Below are 22979 nucleotides of genomic sequence, written 5' to 3' on the forward strand. Positions count from 1 at the left end.
CTTTTATGATGGATAGATGCACTTTTATGATGGACAGATGCACTTTTATGATGGATAGATGCACTTTTATGATGGATAGATGCACTTTTATGATGGACAGATGCACTTTTATGATGGACAGATGCACTTTTATGATGGACAGATGCACTTTTATGATGGATAGATGCACTTTTATCATGGATATATGCACTTTTATCACGGATAGATGCACTTTTATGATGGATAGATGCACTTTTATGATGGATAGATGCACTTTTATGATGGATAGATGCACTTTTATGATGGACAGATGCACTTTTATGATGGATAGATGCACTTTTATCATGGATATATGCACTTTTATCACGGATAGATGCACTTTTATCATGGATAGATGCACTTTTATCATGGATAGATGCACTTTTATGATGGACAGATGCACTTTTATGATGGACAGATGCACTTTTATGATGGACAGATGCACTTTTATCACGGATATATGCACTTTTATCACGGATAGATGCACTTTTATCATGGATAGATGCACTTTTATCATGGATAGATGCACTTTTATCATGGATAGATGCACTTTTATGATGGACAGATGCACTTTTATGATGGACAGATGCACTTTTATGATGGATAGATGCACTTTTATGATGATAGATGCACTTTTATGATGGACAGATGCACTTTTATGATGGACAGATGCACTTTTATGATGGACAGATGCACTTTTATGATGGACAGATGCACTTTTATCATGGATATATGCACTTTTATCACGGATAGATGCACTTTTATGACGGATAGATGCACTTTTATGATGGATAGATGCACTTTTATGATGGATAGATGCACTTTTATGATGGATAGATGCACTTTTATGATGGATAGATGCACTTTTATGATGGGTATATGCACTTTTATCATGGATAGATGCACTTTTATCATGGATAGATGCACTTTTATGATGGATAGATGCACTTTTATGATGGATAGATGCACTTTTATGATGGATAGATGCACTTTTATGATGAATAGATGCACTTTTATGATGGATAGATGCACTTTTATGATGGATAGATGCACTTTTATGATGGATAGATGCACTTTTATGATGAATAGATGCACTTTTATCATGGATAGGCCTAGATGCACTTTTATGATGGATAGATGCACTTTTATGATGAATAGATGCACTTTTATGATGGATAGATGCACTTTTATGATGGATAGATGCACTTTTATGATGAATAGATGCACTTTTATCATGGATAGGCCTAGATGCACTTTTATGATGGATATATGCACTTCTATGATGAATAGATGCACTTTTATGATGGATAGATGCACTTTTATGATGGATAGATGGACTTTTATGATGGATAGATGCACTTTTATGATGGATAGATGCACTTTTATGATGGACAGACACACTTTTATGATGGATATATGCACTTCTATGATGAATAGATACACTTTTATGATGGATAGATGCACTTTTATGATGGATAGATGCACTTTTATGATGGATAGATGCACTTCTATGATGAATAGATGCACTTTTATGATGGATAGATGCACTTTTATGATGAATAGATGCACTTTTATGATGAATAGATGCACTTTTATGATGAATAGATGCACTTTTATGATGAATAGATGCACTTTTATGATGGATAGATGCACTTTTATGATGAATAGATGCACTTTTATCATGGACAGGCCTAGATGCACTTTTATGATGGATATATGCACTTCTATGATGAATAGATGCACTTTTATGATGGATAGATGCACTTTTATGATGGATAGATGCACTTTTATGATGGACAGACGCACTTTTATGATGGATATATGCACTTCTATGATGAATAGATGCACTTTTATGATGGATAGATGCACTTTTATGATGGATAGATGCACTTCTATGATGAATAGATGCACTTTTATGATGGACAGATGCACTTTTATGATGGATAGATGCACTTTTATGATGGATAGATGCACTTCTATGATGAATAGATGCACTTTTATGATGGATAGATGCACTTTTATGGACTTCAAAACAGAAACGCCCATTCACTGCCATTATAAAGCTTGGAAGAGCCAGGACATTTTTTTATATATCTCTGATTGTGTTCGTCTGAGAGAAGAAACTCATACACATCTAGGATGACTTGAGGGTGAGTAAATCATGGGCTAATTAAAATTTTTGGGTGAACTATCCCTTTAAACCATCAAAATAGGAGGAAAACAATATGCAGTGTGAAAAGCACTATAGAAATCAACTTGAGGTCTAACTGTGTGTGTGATATTACTTGTGGGGATCTCGATGTTCTTCTCGGCCACAGGCGTCCTCTTCAGCGCAGGTTTAAGAGGTTTCGGGGAGATCGGACGAACGGGTATAAACGACGACTCTTCTGTGGAGATCTACAATTTACACACACACACACACACACACACACACACACACACACACACACACACACACACACACACATTCAAGATCATGCCTCAACAAATCTGTAACGCTGTAGAAAAGGTCATTCTGATGCGAGAGTCAGATAACTGTGTGCACTCTGACCTGGAAGCGAACCTCGTGGTTGACCTTTTGACCCCCCTCCTCGCTGCTGGGAGTGCTGGCCACAGACACACGCTTTCTCTCGGCGTCGACTCGGTCTCGTATGAACTCCAGACGCCGAGGACGACCCAGATGCTCGTTCAGGAGCGCCTGTAACTGAGCGCGCTCAATAGAGCCCAGCAGAATCATGGACTCTGAGAGAGAGAGAGAGAGAGAGAGAGAGAGAGAGAGAGAGAGAGAGAGAGAGAGAGAGAGAGAGAGAGAGAGACAAGAGACGAGAGCAAAAGTGACAGTTTTAGAATGTTTCAAAAGATTCTATTCTATTCATCAAAGAATTCTGAGAACTTTCCAACTGATTTCGACATTGATTATAGTCATAAATGTTTCTTGAGCATCAAATCATCATATTAGAGTGATTTCTGAAGGATCATGTGACACTGAAGACTGGAGTAATGATGCTGAAAAATCACAGGAATAAATTACACTTCACTGTATATTCACATAGAAAACTGCTGTTTTAAAATGCAATACTATATTCATTTAAAATTTTACTGTATTTTTGATCAAATAAATGCAGCCTTGGTGAGCAGAAGAGACTTATTACAAAAAAAATTACATTTAACAAACTTTTGAACAGTAGTCAAAAAATAAAAAATAAATAATAAATAAATAAATTCCATTTAAATTAGGACTGTCAAGCGATTAAAATTTGTTATCTAATTAACTGCAAATTACCCCCCCCCCCCCATACCCCCAAAAAATTAAATAATTTAAAGTCATTATTGTGTTAAATTAGTTAAATGAGATTATTTTTAACATCATGCCAGCTTCTGTGGCTATTTTGATGAAGAGAAAGATTTATGGTAAAACTATATCAGGTTTTACTATTTATTTTTGCTAAAAACTCTAAAACTACATTTGGTTAAACTTTGTTAAAAATGTAATATATTATATATATATATAAAATATTTTTAAAAAATAAAAAATTATTCTCATTTGATTACTCCCACCCCATGCGCATGTGCTGTACCTGCAGACTCCACCAGCGCCAGTGTTTTGAGGTTTCCTGTCGTGAGGACGTCATGAAGGTCTCTGTATGTGCAGTTCAGTGTGATGTAGCGAACATTCCTGACCATGATGTCCTCCACACGAATATTATACTTCCTGCAGAAGAGATTTCCCACAGTTATGCAATCACTGCAGCAGAATTCATAATCCCCATTACAGCCAGCGCCATTAAAGAGTGTGTTTCTATACGTTCGTTTGATTCATTATTAACGTGTTTGTTAAGGCAAGCAGCACTACTACTATTGCTCAGACTTAGAGTTAATGAACAGGCACAACATTAAAACAGCACGAGAACTGGCTTCTTTCAAGCACATCAAAAGTCTGTTGTGATTATAATAATTAATATTATTTTAAACTAACCACATTTTATTTTCACAGTTTACAAAGTATACTATCATCCAGACTTAAGCATTCAACCTTGCTAGTGTGTTATTTTCATTGAGATCCAATTACAGTTTTTATCAACATGTTGAACTAGTTCTTATTTTTATAATTTAATTTTAGTGCAAGTTTTAGTAATTTTGCTGTGTTTTCTCTCTTTTTTTATTTTTATATTGTCTATATATAGTTTTAATTGATTTCTGTTTCAGTTTTAGTTATTTTAGTACATCAAGTTAACTAAATTAAAATGAGAAATGTTTTGCTTTCGGCAATTAGCTCAAATAAAATAAGTTTAAGTTGTTTTATATTTTATTTTATTTTATTTCAGTTAATGTTTCTTTAATTTCATGCAACAATTTTTATTTATTTTTTTATTTATAGTTTTAGATTTAGTCACAAACAATATCCCAGTTTGTTACCAACGTTTTTGTAGGAAACATAATCACACAAATATTATATTTTATCAATAGGATATAAATATTTATCAATTACTACAAAATAAACATTTTGTTCTGGAAAAAGTGCGATCTAGAGAGACAAACCATCCAGAGAACCACAAACAACACTCACATTTACTTCAGAAAATGCACAAATATATTTAATATGCATAAATGCCAAATTGATCATTTTGCTTTTGTGAAGATTTCAGGCGATGGCGACAACTGCAAAGACTTCAGATAACGGCAACTTTGGATCAACGTGCAAAACTTCTCACACATTATCCTTATATTGTTATCACTACAAGCACAAGTTGTAATGGCTGCCTAACACATTCATTGTGTTGATATGAACCACATAACGCAATATATTATAGCTGTGTGTGACTGTCATACGCACATTACTTTGATACGGTCATCTGATAACAGAATACTTTGTAAATTGTAACACTGAAACAAGCATTTTCTGTAAGGCTGCTTTTAAACAATATGTATTGTTTCAAACTTGAACTGAATAGTTTTTTGTTGGCACACAAGACATATTTTGTTCCTGTATTGATTGACATTTTTGGCAGCATTGTGTGTAAAACAGACGAGCCAATAAAACACGCTGAAAGGAAAGTTAAATGACAGAGAGAGGACGAGATACAGAGCAGTGAATGTCAATGAGTGTGTGTGTGTGTGTGTGTGTGTGTCCTGCTGAGAAGTGAGTTTTCTGCAGATTCTAACTCAGCAAAAAATCTAGATTCCCCCCCTCTCTCTCTCTCACTCACACACACACACACACACACACACACACACACACACACACACACACACACACACACACACACACACACACACAGAGTTATGTAATTGTTCTCTTGACAGGTATAAATTCGTCTCTGAGATGCAGTAGATGAGTTTGACACCAGGGCAGAAACACAATCATTCAGAGCAAAAGACCTGTGTGTGTGTGTGTGTGTGTGTGTGTGTGTGTGTGTGTGTGTGTGTGTGTGTGTGTGTGTGTGTGTGAACATCTGAAAACCCTCAGAAACTAAGATTTGTGTGTGTATTGCACAGTTTGCCATTAGTCTGATGTGTTGCACGGGACAGTGTGTGTGTTGTGTAACTTTAGACCCTGTTTGCACACAGATTGTCCATTTACACTAATTAAGAGGAAACACCATCTCTGTGTCTTGAGGACTGTGAGTGCCACTCAATTAAATGAAGGAAAAAAGTGCATTAATGCCAAAGAAAAAATGTAAATCACTTAAAAAAACATTAACAAACAAAGATTTAAAGTAAATTTGTTAATGTAGTTAAAAGAAAATAATAATTTAATATTTTAATTGCATTAAAAAAGCATTTGCCACTTATTTCATTTATTTAGTCATTACAATGGTTGAGTTATTAGTTCTGAAACCTGGAAGTGAATCAACATTTACGCCACAAGTTCCTTCAGGAACTTTCTGTGAGTTTTTAAGAAATGCAGATTTGGATTTATGATGACACTGCAAAACATTATTTTCTTACTTTTGTTACTTTTGTCTTGTTTTCCAGTACAAATATCTAAACATTCTTATAATTATAAATCTTATAATTTCAGAAAGCATGACTTAATATCTTTTGGTTATCAAGTAAAGGTATCAAAATTAAGTGAGTTTTTGCTTAAAATGGGCTCAGAAAATGTAGAATTTTTTTTATATTTGTACTGGAAAACAAGACAAAGATACTGAGTAAGAATTTTTTTTTTTTACAGTGATAAAAATAAGAACTGTATTTAAAGAAACTTTCCTTACAATATAATTACACACAACCCAGTGTTTTTTTTAGCATCATTGAGATACTATTATAGTTTAAAAAAAAAAAATTTAAAAACATTTTCCTTTTTCATTTTACTCAGTTTTAATTTTGTTGCATGGTTTTGTAATAATGTTCATATAGTTTTTATAAATGTTTATTTCAGATTTAGTTTTAGTTGGTTTAGCACATCAAGTTAAAAGGAAAAAAAAATGAGAAATGTTGCTAAAATAAAATAAGTTTAAGTTTTGACGAAAATGTTTTGTTACGGTTTTAGTTGAATTTAACTATAATAACCCTTACACAGCCAGACTTAAAGATACATTTTGAAATTGTTGAATGTTTTAAAAATGTAAACGTAGTCACAAATCAGGGGAATGACTTGATGTAACTGTGATTGACTGAGATATAAGAGTGTTTTTCTACGTCTATATTCTGTGATAGTTACTGAATCCTTCAAAACACTGTGTTGAGGAAGCAGAATGTTAGCAGAATGTGTGTGAAGAGCCAGAACTCACTCGTGGTGGCCCCAGCCGAGCTCGGGCAGGTACGGCAGCTTCTTGATGCGGATAATAGAGTCGTAGATGGACGGCTGAAGACTCTGAGCGACGGCGTTGGCGAGAATCACAGCGATCATGATGGGCAGAATGTGACTTATCTGACCCGTCAACTCAAACACGATCACGGCTGTGGAAACGGTGTGTGTGACCGCTCCGGATAACGCCGCCGCTCCTAAACAGAGAGAGAGAGAGAGAGAGAGAGAGTTTTAAACACAAGCCACTATAGGCAAAACCAATGTTTTTTTATACACTAGTCAGTTATGGTTTATTTTGCTTCAATAATATGTATTTCAGGCTAATGTAAAAGAAAACATCCAAAACACTTTTAAGTGTTTATTTTATTGCACTTTATCTATTTGCATCTGCAGATTTCAGTTACAATACATATGTGACTCTGGATCACATAGACAACAATAGCCAACAATATATCGTATGGGTCAAAATTATCGATTTTTCTTTTATGGCAAAAATCATGAGGATATTAAGTAAAGATCATGTTCCATGAAGATATTTAGTAAATTTCCTACCATAAATATATAAAACATGTATGTGTGTGAGTGAATGCAGCACAATCGCCAACATAAATGAACGACTTTAAAGGAGATTTTCTCAATGTTTCGATTTTTTTTGCACCCTCAGATTCCAGATTTTCAATAGTTGTATCTCGACCAAATATATAACAAACCATACGTCAATGGAAAGCTTATTTATTCAGCTTTCAGATGCTGTATGAAATCTCAATTTCAACAAATTGACCCATGTGACTGGTTTAGTGGTCCAGGGTCACATCTTTCAAGGCTTTGAGTTTTTCCTCCACTTCAGCAACACTTATATACACCAACATTTACAGTTTTACTCCCATCTATGTTCTGAAGGTTTTTACTGACGGGTTTGTTTATTTAACATTCATTAGATTTTTTTTTACATTTTGTTCCTAAAACATGGGGAAAATATTTTTTCTGGCTGTTTTTTTCTGGCTACAGTATTTTCTGATTTATAGAGTGATAAAAAGAGATATCCACAATCCCCATGATAAAAACTCCACTATGTCAACAAGAGAGAGAGTTTTAACAAAACAAATGAAATACATTTATGGTTCACTTTAAATTAATAAGGCAAAAAGAAAACAAACAATGCAAAATAAACACAAACTATTGGACCAATTCAACATACTCAAACTCATGAATTGACAAGAGCAGGAATATACTGAGTTCAATTCAAAGAAATTCAACAGACACACGTGTGCAACACTAATGTAGACTTATAAACAAACTGTAAATATGAATGAAAATGATATCAACACTTCTAGTTATACCTTAATTTTTCTGATTCTGATTTTCAAGATTCAAGACTTTTATCTGTCACATACAGTTATATACATGATACAACTTGCAGTGAAATGTAAATCTGGTAAGATACTTAGATTGTGCATTAAATATAAATAAATAATAGGTCAAAATTATCCTAAATTTATTGGTTACATTTTACAAAAAGGTCTCATTTGTTAACATTAGTTAAAACATTAGCTAACATGAACATTTACAGCATTTATTCATCTTTGTTCATGTTAATTAGTAAAAATATAATTGTTCATTGTTTGTTCATGTCAGCTAACTAATGTTATGTTGTAATAATCTATTAGTAAATGTTGAGAATAACATTAACTAAAATTAATAAATGCAATAGAAGTATTGGTCATTGTCAGTTCATGTTAACTAATGTTAATAAATGAAACCTTACTGTAAAGTGTTACCAATTTATTAAGCAAAAATATTCTATTAAAGGGCAATTGTTTGTGTCATAATCATGCACTCTCTAAACCCTTCTCTATATTGTCTGTTAAACTATAATTAAAATAATAATTATTCAAGAGGGGTTATTGTTATTTCATAATTAAATCTAGTGGCTACTAATCAAAGACTTACTAACAATGAAAACCAACAATCCACTAAACACAACACAACAAAACTAAATCATTGCCTCTTAAAATCACTATGGCAACACTGAGGCAATTTCCATGAAAGGTAATTAGCTGTGATGAAGGTGTGTGTGTGAAGATGTCACATGTATGAGCATGAGTTTGTTCCTCACCCACAACAGCGTATCCTCCAGGCACTATGGGATAGATGATTCCATCTGTATTAATTCCCTCTGGAAACCAAGCGGCCATACTTTCACCCACCAAACGGCCAAACGCAGCACCTGAAACACACACACACACACACACACATTTAATTTAATATTCAACAATATTATTGATCTGTCTGCACTGACGCCATTATATGAGAATTGAAGCTGGATGATGACATCACGGTTTACTCCAGAGTGGCTATATATATAAATGAACTAAATTAATAACTTTTCTTTTTACAACAAAATGAAACATCACTGAACTTACTTAAGCTGGACTATGATGCTATTTTCTTCTAGAAACAAACTTTGTTGCATTATTCTCCTGTTATCTCTGTAAAGCTGCTTGTAATAAATGCGCTATATAAATAAATGTGACTTGACATTCACGGGTCACATTTTAATGTTTTTGATTAAATATATCACATACAATATTTTGAAAATGTAATATTTTAAGGCAAGATACAATAGTTTTGTTTCATGCTCTGTTCAATTTTGAGATATTGCTGTTTTGCTTCCATTACATATCTTCTTTCAGACAAAATACACATTTAAGTGTTAACTTTATCTATTTGCATCGGTAGGTTTCAATTACACTACACATCTTTAAAGTTGGTGAGTTTTTCCTCCACTTCCGCAGCACTTATATACACCAAAACTTACAGTTTTATTCCCATCTATATTCTGAAGGTTATTACTGAGGGGTTTGTTCATATATTATTCGCCTGATATATTTTTAGCATTTTATTCCTAAAACATGGTGAAAACGTTTTTTTCTATCAGTTTACAGTATTTTCTGATTGATAAAAGGAGAAATCCAAAATCCCCTCAGTGAAAACCTTTAACTCTAATAGGTCATCAAAATAAAATAAAAAAGGGTTTTGATTGTGACTTTATCCAACGTTAAGATTTATGTTCTGGAAACATATGCAAATTAGTGCGATTATATAAACAATCATAGGAAACATGCTAATTATTTATCATATAAATTTAATTCGATATTGCTTTTGTTTGTAAATTTAAACCTAACATTAAAACTTGTAAGTTAACACAACTGTCTTAATCTACTGTGATTAATCAACTATGGAGAGATCTAATAGTTAAGTTTTTACCCTATTCACCTAAGGTATCTTGCCTTAAAAAGCAACATTTTAAAGGAAAAACCCAAACGCACACTTACCAATGACAAAAACAGGCATGAAGGCTCCACAAGGTACAGGAAGAGTTGTGGCTAAAGCAGACATCCAGAACTGCACGAGAAACGACAGTAACACTCATTTAAACACAGACAAACTCTTTTTTTTTTATATTTCACAAAAATCCAATACAATGTTTCTGCTGATGTAACCAAGGAGAGAGGAGAATATTAGCCAATAATATCATCAGTGTTGAGGGATTAACTAACTAAAGTGGTAAAGCTATTATCTCAGTAGAATTCATTTTTCAGTAGCATGACAGTAATTCTGTTTTTTCCATTAACAAGCTACTTTTTTTTCTCCAACATGTAGTGTAGTGTTAAAAATTACATCGCTGGTTATTACAGAGCAATAGCAGCGACACACGTATGAAATTAAAACTGAAAACAGCTCATAGCAACAAGAAAAGAAAAAAAGCTATTTTATAGATTCAAAAGTGAGAATTTGGATTGTGAACTTTCAGCCGCCTGTCTCTCCACACACAATAGCCTGAAATATGACAAACCAGAGGGGTGTGATGTTCACACATGCGCCTGTGTGCGTCACATACTTGCGCAAAAGTCTGTCATCTGCATGACAGTTTATGCATAGACTGTATGATTTCCTCAACAGATGAAAATAGAAAATGTAATAAATGTCAGATGTAAATGTGTAAATGTAAAAAAGAATCATGAACGCAGTGTCACGACCAGTACTTTCTGACAGTTTCATCCATAATCGACTCAAAGATCAGCACATTACAAGAAAAGAAATATTAAAACTGAAGTATAATTTCTAGAAATTATAAATTATAATTCACAAGAAACAAGCAAACACAGGGCTCAATGCTAAGGATATTTTTCTGGGCCAGTGGTTTACTTGCCCTGCCAAAGTTTTCACGAGCTCCAACCTAACATTTAAATAAATACATTTTGTTGTTGTTTTGACCCATGTAACATGATATTCCCAATAAATAAGCCACCAGAATTTCTGAAATTTCACAATTCTTGATTGATTCCAATTTCGATTCCACAGCAAAAACTACTAGCCTAACTAATGTAAAGTTCAATCATTATTGAAGACCAGCGAGTCTTCAGTAACAAAATAAGAACAAATAAAAAAAAAACAAGCAACAGCTAAAATAATTACAACAGAACAAAGATACAAATGAAATAAACAGTGCTTTAAGATTTTCAGATAAGTCTGTCTAACAGTATTCAGGTAGAGAAATTAAATAATCAAACGTAAAATAACACTGCATAGTATTCTGTATGAATTAAATATAGATTAATCCTAGGTAAAACTACAAAAGTTGTTCAGTCAAGATCAGTGAGTGATTTTCTCTTTGTCTTTTGTCGTTTAATTAACAATAATTGCACAAATGGCAGCAGGAATATTAGGCTGTTGTCACTTTAAGAGAGAATGCACAGATCCAATATACTGATACACATGCATTTACTTTGTCAACTGTTTATGTTCAGTTAAGACATAACCAACAGTGTTTACGTGAATACTCGCCAAGGAGGGCATTTTGACATACTTTTGTTGTGTGTATTTTTTGGTTCAAGCAGAAGATTTGTGAAAGAAAACACACTTTTCTGTGCGCACACTCACAGAGAGCCAAGTCTCACACAGCTGAATTGAGCTCTCATTTGTGTCTTCTTACGATTGAATCTGAATGGTTAAAAATCACTTGAATGTTTAAATTGAAAATACTTAAAAACACATGCAAATGACAAACTTTCATGATGACGCAAGCATTGGCCAGACTGAACAAGTGGCAGTTCTGTCAAGAGAGTCTTGAGAGTCTTATAATGATAGTTTCAGGCAGTCCTCATTGCTTTGAATCAGAAGTTTGACAAAAGTTCTTCGCAAAAGAAGCAAACAGAACAAAACGATAAAAGTGTGCATTGTGTGTGTGATCTCATTAGTGAACAACACAAGAAAATCCAAAGTCACCTTTCATTTTAATAAAGGTGTATTTGAGACAGATAAATTCATTATATCAAGCAAAATGCCAACGCACAAACACACCCAACAAGTCTGAACTTTTGCTCCAATCTGGAAATAGAACTTCAGTTTATTTGTTAATTAGACACAGGAACACACACGCACGTATAGATAAAGAAAGTTAAAACACACACCCCCACATGTCACTTGGTACTGAATGTGAGGTGAATCCTGAAATGAACTGTGAGTAATTAGCAAATCAATCTAATTGGCTGATTCAGAACAACAGAAGTTAATTAATAGAGAAAGTCACGCACTAAAACAAGCACAAGAACAAACACACACACACACACACACGCGGAGCACAATCGATGTTTCCTGCGAGAACAGAACAGATCCTGGTGGAGGTTGAGGTGGGATTCGGTGAGAACGTTATATAAGTGTTATGTGAATTATGCTGGAGAGTGTTTGAAAGCTGTGGGTGGATAGAGAGATCATTGCATAATATTCTCTCTTTCCTTTCTTCCTCTCAGACACTTTCTCTCTCTTGGCACTAAAAAATGGACAGACTCGCAGAAATCTGCTCTTCTCTGTCTCTCCACCTGCCGGCATTCCTATACACACATATACATATACTGTATATGCTTTTTTTATGTGTTTGAAAGAAGTCTCTTTCAATTCACATTTATTTGTATGGTACTGTTTTCTATGTGAATATATAGTAAAGTGTAATTTATTCCTGTGATCAACATCATTACTCCAGTCTTCAGTGTCACATGATCCTTCAGAAATCAGTATAATATGATGATTTGAGGCTCATTGATTATTATCAGTGTTGTAAACAGTTGCGCTGCTTAATATTTCTGTGGAAACTGTGATTCATTTTATTTTTCCAGGATTCTTTGATGAATAAAAAGTTCAAAAGAACAGCATTTATTTGAAAATTAACATTATAAATGTCTTTACTGTCACTTTTGATCAATTTAATGCATCCTTGACGAATGAAGCTTTTACTATGTAAGTGAGGACATTTTGTTTTTTAAATTAATTGTTTTTTTTAATAACTGCTGTGTAACCCAAAGCTTAAACCTACCCATAGAAAAACTTAGCATTTTCAGAAATGAAAAAAAAAAATAATAATAATAATATAAAAGTGATATAGTGAAAAGTGATTACTCATAAATCGTACTTCCAAAGGGAGGTTTTGTCAGATGTATCTCTTTTCTGGGGACAAATCTGCCCCAAACTTTCACCAAGTAGTTCTAGATTAAACCGCGCAGGTTAAGTCAAAGGTTCCGGTTCAGCTAAAGGACACACAGGGCACTCGTCCCCATGGCAACGCTGACGACATCACTTCCTGTGCCGTGACAGGTTTCGACTGGGTTTCTGATGAGGTTGCCAGGGTGACACACTCAGGTAGCGAGCGATGCAAGTCTTCAAACACACACACACACACTCTTGTTTTCCTCAGCCTGTGACTTCTACAGCTGGGAGGATAGAACGGCTTTTGTTTGGTTTTTTGAGGGTATTGAAATCTCCTTTTGCTCAAATCAGTGTGTGTGCAACCCTTCTTTAGACCTTAACCGCCAGAGAAACAATCTTTCGAATTTTGTCTATGAACTCTCGTTCTTCTATGGCATCGCTGTCTAAGAGTAATTAGCTGGTGAAGTGGATTTACTGTAGAGTTAACGAAAGTCATGAGCATTGTAATGTTTGAAGCGGATGTCATAAATGTTAGAAGGAAGATTTTAAAACGAGTGGTTCATTCATAAATCCGTAAGATCTTCCCTTCATGCTGTGAAAATACAAACCGGAGGACAGAACACAACGAGTGCGGCACTGTAAAGGGGCGGAGCTACAGAAGGTCTATGTAAATGACCTCTGCTGTGATTGGCTAACTTACTTCACACTATTATTCTTCAGGGCGGATGAAGCTGTGCAATGCTGAATAGTGGTTGATATGTAAATGTGGGCGGTCATATGTTAATGAGCGTATGTATTATTCGAGTGTCAATAAATGTTCTGGAGAGGAAGCCACGCCTCCTCCAAATCCCCACCAGAGACTGCAAAGTGTTAAATTACCTCAGGCCTCAAAACACAGGACATTACAACAATAATCAACACAAACAACTTATAAATCAGGACTGAGTTTCAACCAGTAAGTGTTTATGAAAAACACTGCCTTTAAACCAAACAATCAAAAGATATTTAGGTGTGTGTGTGATTATTTTTACCTTCATAACGATGAAGATGACGAGGATCACGAACACATTAGCCTGCGGATGTTTCCAGGCGGTCGAGTGGCTGTCATAACTAAAGTCTTCTGTGATTCCTTGCTTTGTCCAAGTGCGATTGTCAAAAAATGAAACCAGGGTGTCCTTTTGTGTAAGCTGTAAAGATGTAAATGACATGTTATTAACAGGAGCTTCAGTATTCACTTCCTTAACTTGAGCATAAACCTCACCATTTTACTGTTAGTTTTATGCTTAAAAAAAAAAAGAATTGCTAATGAGGTATACAAGTAAAAAAAAAAAAAATTAAAGGGATTCTATTCTATTCTATTCTGTTCTATTCTATTCTATTCTATTCTATTCTATTCTATTCTATTCTATTCTGTTCTGTTCTATTCTATTCTATTCTATTCTATTCTGTTCCCAAAATGGAGTTTGTGGGTTGATGAAAAACTTATAATTAATTAAATCATTTAAAAATAAAACACTTACTAAAAAGAAGAAATATTCACATGCTAATGTGTTAATATATTGAAACTTAACTTCAGTGGGAAAGTAAACACGTAAGGTCAAAGGAGTTAAAATACAAAATCTCTGTTTTTTAAGTAAAACTCCTTGGTAACACTTCACAATAACATTAGTTAACACATGAACACAACTTCTACAGCACTTATTAATCTTCATTACTGTTAATCTTCAGATGAAAAGTTGTATCTGTTAACATTAATGCACTGTGAACTAAAATGAACATGACATTTTTTTTTATAAGCATTAATAAAGGTTAATAAATGCTGTAAGAATATATTGTTCATTGTTAGTTAACGCAATGTTAACAAATGAAACCTTATTATAAAGTGCAACCACTTCCTTTAGAGATGTTCAGGTATTGTACGATAAAACAAGATGAAAAACTGATTGAGAAATGGATTATGTAAAGTGTTGTTTGAGAGTGCAGTCATACGCTGCTAATGGTGTATTTTATTGCCACATTCTGTATTCAAATTCTGTTTTATATAAGTGTGTGAGTGATAAAGAGCGAGAGTTGATGCCTTATTCTGTATTTTATCGAGTGTGTGTCGTTAAGAATGATTAATGAACACCTCATGTTTCTCTCAACTGTCTCATTAAGATTATTAACTGGATGGATTTAACAGCCTGAGGAACAAACGCATGTTGTGTAGTGTGTGTGTGTGTGTGTGTGTGTGTGTGTGTGTGTCTATGAGTGTGTGTGTGTGCGTGTGTGTGTGTGTGTGTGTGTGTACCTGTCCGGCCATGAACTGCCCAAAGCCCGGCGGGAAAGTGAGTGTTGAGATCAGTAGCGTGACCAGCGCGGGATACAACAGACGCCTGCACACAACACACACACACACACACACACACGTGATATTATACTTGTGAATAGACCTATATTTGTTAATACACCTTCACTGATCTGAAATTAAGATAATTGTAATATAATAACTGCAGTCTAATTTGATTGCTTTCAGAAAGCTTTGGGGATTTTTACAAGTGCCCATATTATGCTATGGAGTCTCAAACAATACGTTTACATGTATCCAAGGTCAAAAACACTTTAATTTTCTCATAATATCCATTTCAGCATCAGCTCTTTTCTCACAGTGTCTGAAACGCTTCATTCAAAGATTCAGTCTCTCTAAACCCCGCCTCTCTGAGAGCTGCTCTGCTCTGATTGGTCAGAAAGCAAATGCTCATTATCATATCTGAATCTCAGCTCTTGACACACAGTGATACGAACAGTGACGATGGCGTGGGTTTTACCGTATCAATCTCATCAAAGTGGATTTGCTTTGTCAGCAGAAAACAGCATCTTCTCCACATGAACAACACGAACCAAACTCTTCCAGTCTCAGATAAACTACAGTGTTTGAGGGCGGAGCTAAGAGACGCTGTTCAGCCAATCAAAACCACAGGCTGGCATTATGCTAATTAGTTACATTCTTACATCGGTATGCAACAGGAAGTGAGACTGAATTACTGACGACTCGTTTCAGTTCAGAATCACTTTCTTTTAGAGACAAAAACTCCATTAGCCGCGTTTCCACTGTCGGGCCAGGGCCGGGCCGTGCTAGTGCGTGCCAGGGCCAGTCGCGTTTCCACTGTCACTTCCGGGGCTTTATCGGGGCTTACTCGGGGCCAACGGCCAGGATTTCTGGCCCGTCGAATACCTTGGGCCAAAGCGGGCCAGCTCGGGCTAGAGGAATGTTACGAACAGAGGCGGAGTTCACCTGAGTCTGGAGACGGCAGCGCCGGATGATTCTGTCAGCATTAAAGACTTTTAAAATAATTTAACTCGCGTTCATGTTTGAATGTCTTCTGTTTGTGATGCAAAAGACTATGCGCGCTAACATTACCATAGTAAACATAGTAAACGCTTGAAGATACGCATAGTAAAAAAACAGTGAACGCTTGAAGAAATCAGACCAATCATAAAGGCTATCATGTTTTTATTTTATCTGTCAGTAGCCTACGTCTCGTCTCTTTATACCGGACTATCATAAAATAAAGCAACTTTTTTTTGGGAGCTTCCTCTGTTTCTCTGACTGAAAATATCTGTATGGGAGTCGAGAGAGTGCTAAAGCTCATCAGGTCGTATGGCATATATTTGTAGAAATTATCATTCTTTCTAAATGTGATGTAAATATGTCCTGTAACTACCAGATAAACAGAAACAGACGCGACTTAATAAGTAAGTGTGTCCTCTTTCTTTTGTGAAATAGACCTAACGGTAATTTATGTGTGTGAGTGACTAATGTGCAGTTTTGACATAAATTAATTCATTATGATCAATGTATCACGTTTTATTGTAAACCTGAGGTAAAACATCGTTGCTTGGGTTTTAAATATTCAAGTAAACAACAAAAATGCCAGCAAACGGCCGCTTTTATCATGTTTGTTTTCAACGCTGTTTCCAGTGATTTCTGATTAGTTTTCTGATAAAACTTCCATTTTATTGGTGAAATGATGGGTTAGTGTGACGTTGTTCCAGAGAGGCGTGTTACGGGCGTGTTTTAGTGAAGCACTGTGGAGCTTCTGGCCCGACAGTGGAAACGCAGGCCCGGTGCTATTAGCCCGGCACGGCCCGTTTAAAGCCCTGACAGTGGAAACGCGGCTATTTATCTGCACTTTGACCTTTGAAACTTTGCAGACCTTTTACAGTCACAGACAGCTCAAGTTCACATCCAAAAAAGCATAATAGGAGCACTTCAAGATATATATTTTTTTCAGATATTTTATAACTAGTATGAAAATAACGCCAGTAAGAGGTTTAACTACACTATCAGTTAAAAAGCATCCCAGGATGTATATTTTCAGATATTCGGCCCTCACAATTATAGAGACACAAGTAGAAACACAGGGAACACTCACTTCTTCATGAGGAACTTGTTAATAGTTTTCTGTTTTCGCATAAACTGAACAATTAGCCTGTTCAAATACACAAATAAGGCACCGCCAAACCCACTGGCAATTCTGCAGAGAGAGAGAGAGAATTATGAGTGACATCATCCATATTCATTATTAATGGCATAAACATGCTCATGATTCATAATACAGTTCATTAGAAGATTGTGCTTTCATGAAATATCTGTTGGGTACAAAGTGTCTAAAACAGATGTGCTTGAACAATCAGCAGGAGACATTTCTCCACGCTTTATAATATTACTGTTTACTTGAAGAATTACTTCAATACTGCTTACTGAAACAAGGTTAACAAATTAAACCTTATTGTAAAGTGTTACCAAACATATTTACATGAATGAAAGCATTTAAGTTCGGTACTGGGCATCATAATAAACAGAGATACTATGCTAGGACATTTCAAATGATTAAGGAAAGACACCAAAAAGTCAATCACAGAGACATCCAATTAAATCTTTTATTTTCAGTCTGGTTTAAAATAGTGCAGCAGATTAATGGCATATTTCAAGAGAATCGTTCAAATTGGTATAAAAGCATGAAATTTGGCACAGATACTCTCTAAGGGTCACTTTTTGGGAAAAAGGCGTTGGCCACCCAAAAATTCAACATGGCGGCCATTTTTTCAAGATGGCCGCTATTTCTGTCTAATTCTCATTATGTCAATCGTTCAAACAGTGATGTAGGCATAACATTTTGTGAAAATACTCTCTTCTGAATGTTTTTTTGGAAAACAGCACTTGTCCCTCAAAAATTCAAGATGGCAACCATTTTTCAAGATGGCCGCCATTTTTCTTGAATCCTTACTTTTTTTTTTCAAATGGTGATGCTATCATGAAATTTGGTACAAATATTCTTCAAGGAACATTATCATGGAAAAAGATGGGTGCCACTCAAAAATTCAAGATGGCGGCCATTTTCAAGATGGCCACCATTTCTGTATATTTAGGTCACAAAAATATTTAAGTGTTTATAAGATGGTTACTATGGAGTTTTTATATAGTTCTTAAAATCTTTAATAACGAGTGCCTTCAGTACGAGGTGCACTTCACACCTGTGTGTGAAAACGGCAGGTGGGATTTCAATTTTTTAGAATTCCCCAATGTTAAGTCAATGGGACTTTTTTGGCCGCTTTTTCGTCCGCTGTGCGAACATCGTACACCCGATCGCTTAGAAAAGTCATAGCACACCTCTCCTTAATGAGCCGGTCGATTTGACACTTCACTCAGGGGTCTGTAACAAACGGTGCGGGGCGAGTAACGCGCAACCCTAGTTTTTGAGGAAAACAGAACTGTGCAAATGCAAATGTGAATAAAAAATTGTGGCCATCTTGAAAATGGTCGCCATCCTGAATTTTTGAGTGGCAAATACCTTTTTCCAAAAGAGTGTTCCTTGAAGAGTATTTCTGCCTAATTTTATGCTTGAATCACCATTTGAACAATTGAAATAATTCATATTTGACAGGAACGGTGGCCATCTTTAAAAATGGCGGCCATCTTGAATTTTTGAGGGACAAGCATCTTTTTCCATTAACATGTCCTTTAGAGAGTATTTGTATCAAATTTTATGCTTGGATCATATTAAATTTTTGAGTGGCCAACGCCTTTATCCAAAATAGTGGCCCTTAAAGAGTATCTGTGCCAAATTTCATGCTTTTATTCCAAAGTGAACGATTTTTTTTACTAATCTGCTGCACTAAAAAATGAATCCGCAGTAAAATGAAGCGAACAAACAAACCGTGACGTGATCTGACTGGAGCGTCTTTAAAAATAAAGTTCATCACACTTTCTTAATGTGAGGATCACAAGGATGGCAATGCAAACACTGTGTGTTTCTGCAACTCTGCACTGCAAACGTCTTGTAATCCTCTACGGTTTATCCTGTGTTTGCGTCGCACGCTCTTGGATTTACTATGACATGCGTGAATCTGTGGGCGGGGCTAAAGAGGTAATGATGTACTGTAGAAGTGGGCGTCGCTCTGATTCTGTAGAGGCGGTCTTTCGTCACACTATGATGTAATAATGTGACAAAATTCAAAACGAGTCGTTTTCTGAGCAAAAAAAGCTGTTTTTGGACTAACAAGGAAGTTTTGAGTTCTGAACCTTCTGAACAGGATATTCTTATAGTATGATGTCCTCTTATTTGTAAAAAGTTTAACTTTTATTAACTAAGTTTAACTTAGTTTGCCTGGTAAAATTTATTTGTTATTGTTTTTAAGGGCAGATATACTAAGAAAATGATTTTTGCACTGTTAAGAGTTGGTACACAACAAATGCAAAGACACAAGAAGAACAAAACAAGAGGCGGAACTGACCCGATCACAGCAAAGGCTGGAAGCTCTTGGAGGTCAAAGGGGAAGTCCAGCCTGAACCGAGTTTTGAAGAGCGCCGTGATCGTCTCTGAGAGAGAGAGAGAGAGAGAGAGAGAGAGAGGAGAGAGAGAGAGAGAGAGAGAGAGAGAGATGATTACTTTAACACTCAAAATATACAGTACATTAAAATGCCCCTGTTATGCTTTTTGGGATATGACCTTTAATGTACAGTAGTGTGTAATAGAGCCATATGTGAATGTAAAAGATCTGCAAAGGTCAAAGTGCAGATTAATGGAGTTTTTGTCTCCTAAAAGAATGAAGTGATTCTGAACTTCCTGAAACGAGTCGTCAGTAATTCAGTCTCACTTCCAGCTGAAGATACGTAGGTGTGTGACTAATAAGCATTAATGCCAGCCTGTGGTCTTGATTGGCTGAACAGCGTCAGTGAGATTGATACGGTAAAACCCACGCCATCGTCACTGTTCATATCACTGTGTGTCAAGAGCTGAGATTCAGACATGATAATGAGCGTTTGCTTTCTGACCAATCAGAGCAGAGCAGCTCTCAGAGAGGCGGGGTTTAGAGAGACTGAATCTTCAAACGAAGCGTTTCAGACACTGTGAGAAAAGAGCTCATGCTGAAATGGATATTATGAGAAAATTCAAGTGTTTTTGACCTTGGATACATGTAAACTTATTGTAGGAGAAATCAAAACAAAACTAGCAATCTTTTAAATAGCATAACAGGGGCACTTTAAAACACACACACACAAACACACACCTTCATCTCTGTTCCACACTGCCAGAACTCTGAAGATAAAGGCACTAAACGTGGCAGCAAAGAATCCACGCCAGTAGTTTCGTACGGCGAAAAACGTGGAGGTGACCTCAATGCTGAATAATACACCTGAGACACACACACACACATATATAGAGTTATTGTCTTGATTAAATTTAGACATTTTCTAAAAACAAATACCTTCAAATTACCAGTAAATACTCAAAATTTTAAAGTTAAAATGCAGTTAAAATACAATTCAAAAAAAATTTCCAGTATGTAATGTACATTAAGAACATTTCCCAGAATACTTTAATTTCCTCCAACATTTGTCTTAAAAATTGAGCCAAAGGAGCCGTGCCTTAACAGATCTGACAGACAGATGGTCAAAATGAAGTTTGTTTTGACCTCATATTTATTTTTAAAAAATTTTGTGCAAACAACTTAATTAACATAAGTAATATTGAAATAATAAAAATAATCTGCCATGACCCCTTTAAATTGTTTTGATTGCTGTTTATTGTTTTGACAGTATTGAACTTAGTTTAGAGAAACATTGAAAATAAGGCAATTAATAATTTCTTAAATTTTGCATAAACATGCTGGGTACATTAACACAAGGTTTTGTTCTCTTTGGGGACACATTCGGATATTTGATCCCAAATCCCCACAGTTTTCACCTCCAATAGGAGCAGCGAAGCAGCATCCGACCCCGACAGCACAGGCAGCCGCAAGCATCTCGATGTTTCGGGACTCATTCTGTTCAACACACACACACACACACACACAACAGAACATTTCATATACGACAACAGACTATTTGACCTCTTTTGTTCAACACACACACACACACACACTACAACCCAAAAACAGCAGTACATACACACCAGCACAATCCAGGACCGTTCAATACACCAACACAATCAAACACAGTAAAACAATCTAATTAAAAAAAAACCTCACAATCTATCACACTGTCTACAAACAGATACACACACATAGACACACACCTGTATTTGGTAAATCTATTCAGAGATGATATCGCTGTAAGTTTTATCCTCACAAAAGGAAAACTTCATCAAGAGAAATGCAGAAATACATACATTTTAGATTGAATCCATATAACACACACACACACACACACACACACACACACACACACACACACACACACACACACACACACACACTCTTCACAGGAATAAATATTAAAGGTCAGACAAGGTAAGAAGGACTGTCATTTTTCCCAATGTACAATACTGCACATAAATTAAATATTTCTGGTAAAAAAATAAATCAAACAACACATAATTTTGACTTTTGTGCATCTGTTCAACATCCGTTCAAAATCTTCCAATTAGAAACTGATTATTCACTAAGATTTGTGGTTATTTTACCGGCATTATTCACATTCCCCTATGTATAGCACAAATAACTCAGTCGCTGTGTTACTGGCCACTGTTTTAATCCACTTACGTCAAATGCAAAATAGATGTAGTCAGAGTGGAACAGATGCCATTAAAGTGTTTACAAGCCTGTTTATGGCCATTTCAATCGGCATATGCCACATGTTGAGGTTAATGAGGTTAATTGAATAAATTTGATCTATCTATTGTGTTTACATGAGGTGAAGTTTAATTACAATATTGCCTACATTTTATTATAATTGCATTATGAGGGTGCATGTAAATGTAATCATTGTTAGTCAAAGTCTTGCACCAAAATAGTTGCAATTAAGTTTTTATTCTGATTTTTTGTTTTTTCATTTGATTTTCTTTATTGTAATGCTGGATTTATTTACAGTTAAAAACCCTATACTGCAATGTTTTTATTTATTCTACATATTTATTCACAATAAAAGACAGCATTCAAATTTTGAATGCAATTTTTTAAATAATTATCTGAAACATTTTGAGGCGTTGCATGGCAAAAATAAATTGTTCTAATAGTTGTATTGATCTTAGTGTAGAGAAACATTTCTAATTAGAACATTTTACCCTGGTGGATACATCCATACTTATTGTGTAAATACACGTTTTTGCATTGTACTTATTTAAAAATTCCTGCATGTAACTTAAAGCTGTTGTCCCTTTCCTTACGCCTTAACCCACCCTTTAACCTCCTCATACCACCACACCTGTCCCTAACCTTACCCACAGGGCCTAAAATTAACACT

General features: G+C 35.3%; 2 protein-coding genes across 9 annotated transcripts in view; one reads left to right on the forward strand and one right to left on the reverse strand.

Annotated features, from left to right (window-relative positions):
• Positions 1 to 22979, forward strand: part of fam131ab (family with sequence similarity 131 member Ab) — a 335743-nt gene that overhangs the window by 67160 nt on the left and 245604 nt on the right. The window lies entirely within an intron of this gene.
• The window catches only part of clcn2b (chloride channel, voltage-sensitive 2b), an 87406-nt gene that overhangs the window by 20472 nt on the left and 43955 nt on the right, over positions 1 to 22979 (reverse strand). For all 4 annotated transcript variants that reach the window (XM_079886520.1, XM_079886518.1, XM_079886519.1 and 1 more), the window contains 12 exons: positions 21484 to 21562; positions 20807 to 20932; positions 20030 to 20114; positions 17668 to 17769; positions 15543 to 15627; positions 14284 to 14439; positions 10105 to 10174; positions 8886 to 8996; positions 6753 to 6966; positions 3597 to 3730; positions 2570 to 2760; positions 2304 to 2415 (listed from right to left, as the gene is read on the reverse strand). In XM_079886520.1, coding sequence (XP_079742646.1) covers positions 2304 to 2415; positions 2570 to 2760; positions 3597 to 3730; positions 6753 to 6966; positions 8886 to 8996; positions 10105 to 10174; positions 14284 to 14439; positions 15543 to 15627; positions 17668 to 17769; positions 20030 to 20114; positions 20807 to 20932; positions 21484 to 21562 — 1465 coding nt within the window. The remainder of the gene's footprint in view (positions 1 to 2303; positions 2416 to 2569; positions 2761 to 3596; positions 3731 to 6752; positions 6967 to 8885; positions 8997 to 10104; positions 10175 to 14283; positions 14440 to 15542; positions 15628 to 17667; positions 17770 to 20029; positions 20115 to 20806; positions 20933 to 21483; positions 21563 to 22979) is intronic.

The sequence above is a fragment of the Squalius cephalus genome, assembly GCF_949319135.1.
Source record: "Squalius cephalus genome assembly, chromosome: 11".
Lineage (NCBI taxonomy): Eukaryota > Metazoa > Chordata > Actinopteri > Cypriniformes > Leuciscidae > Squalius > Squalius cephalus.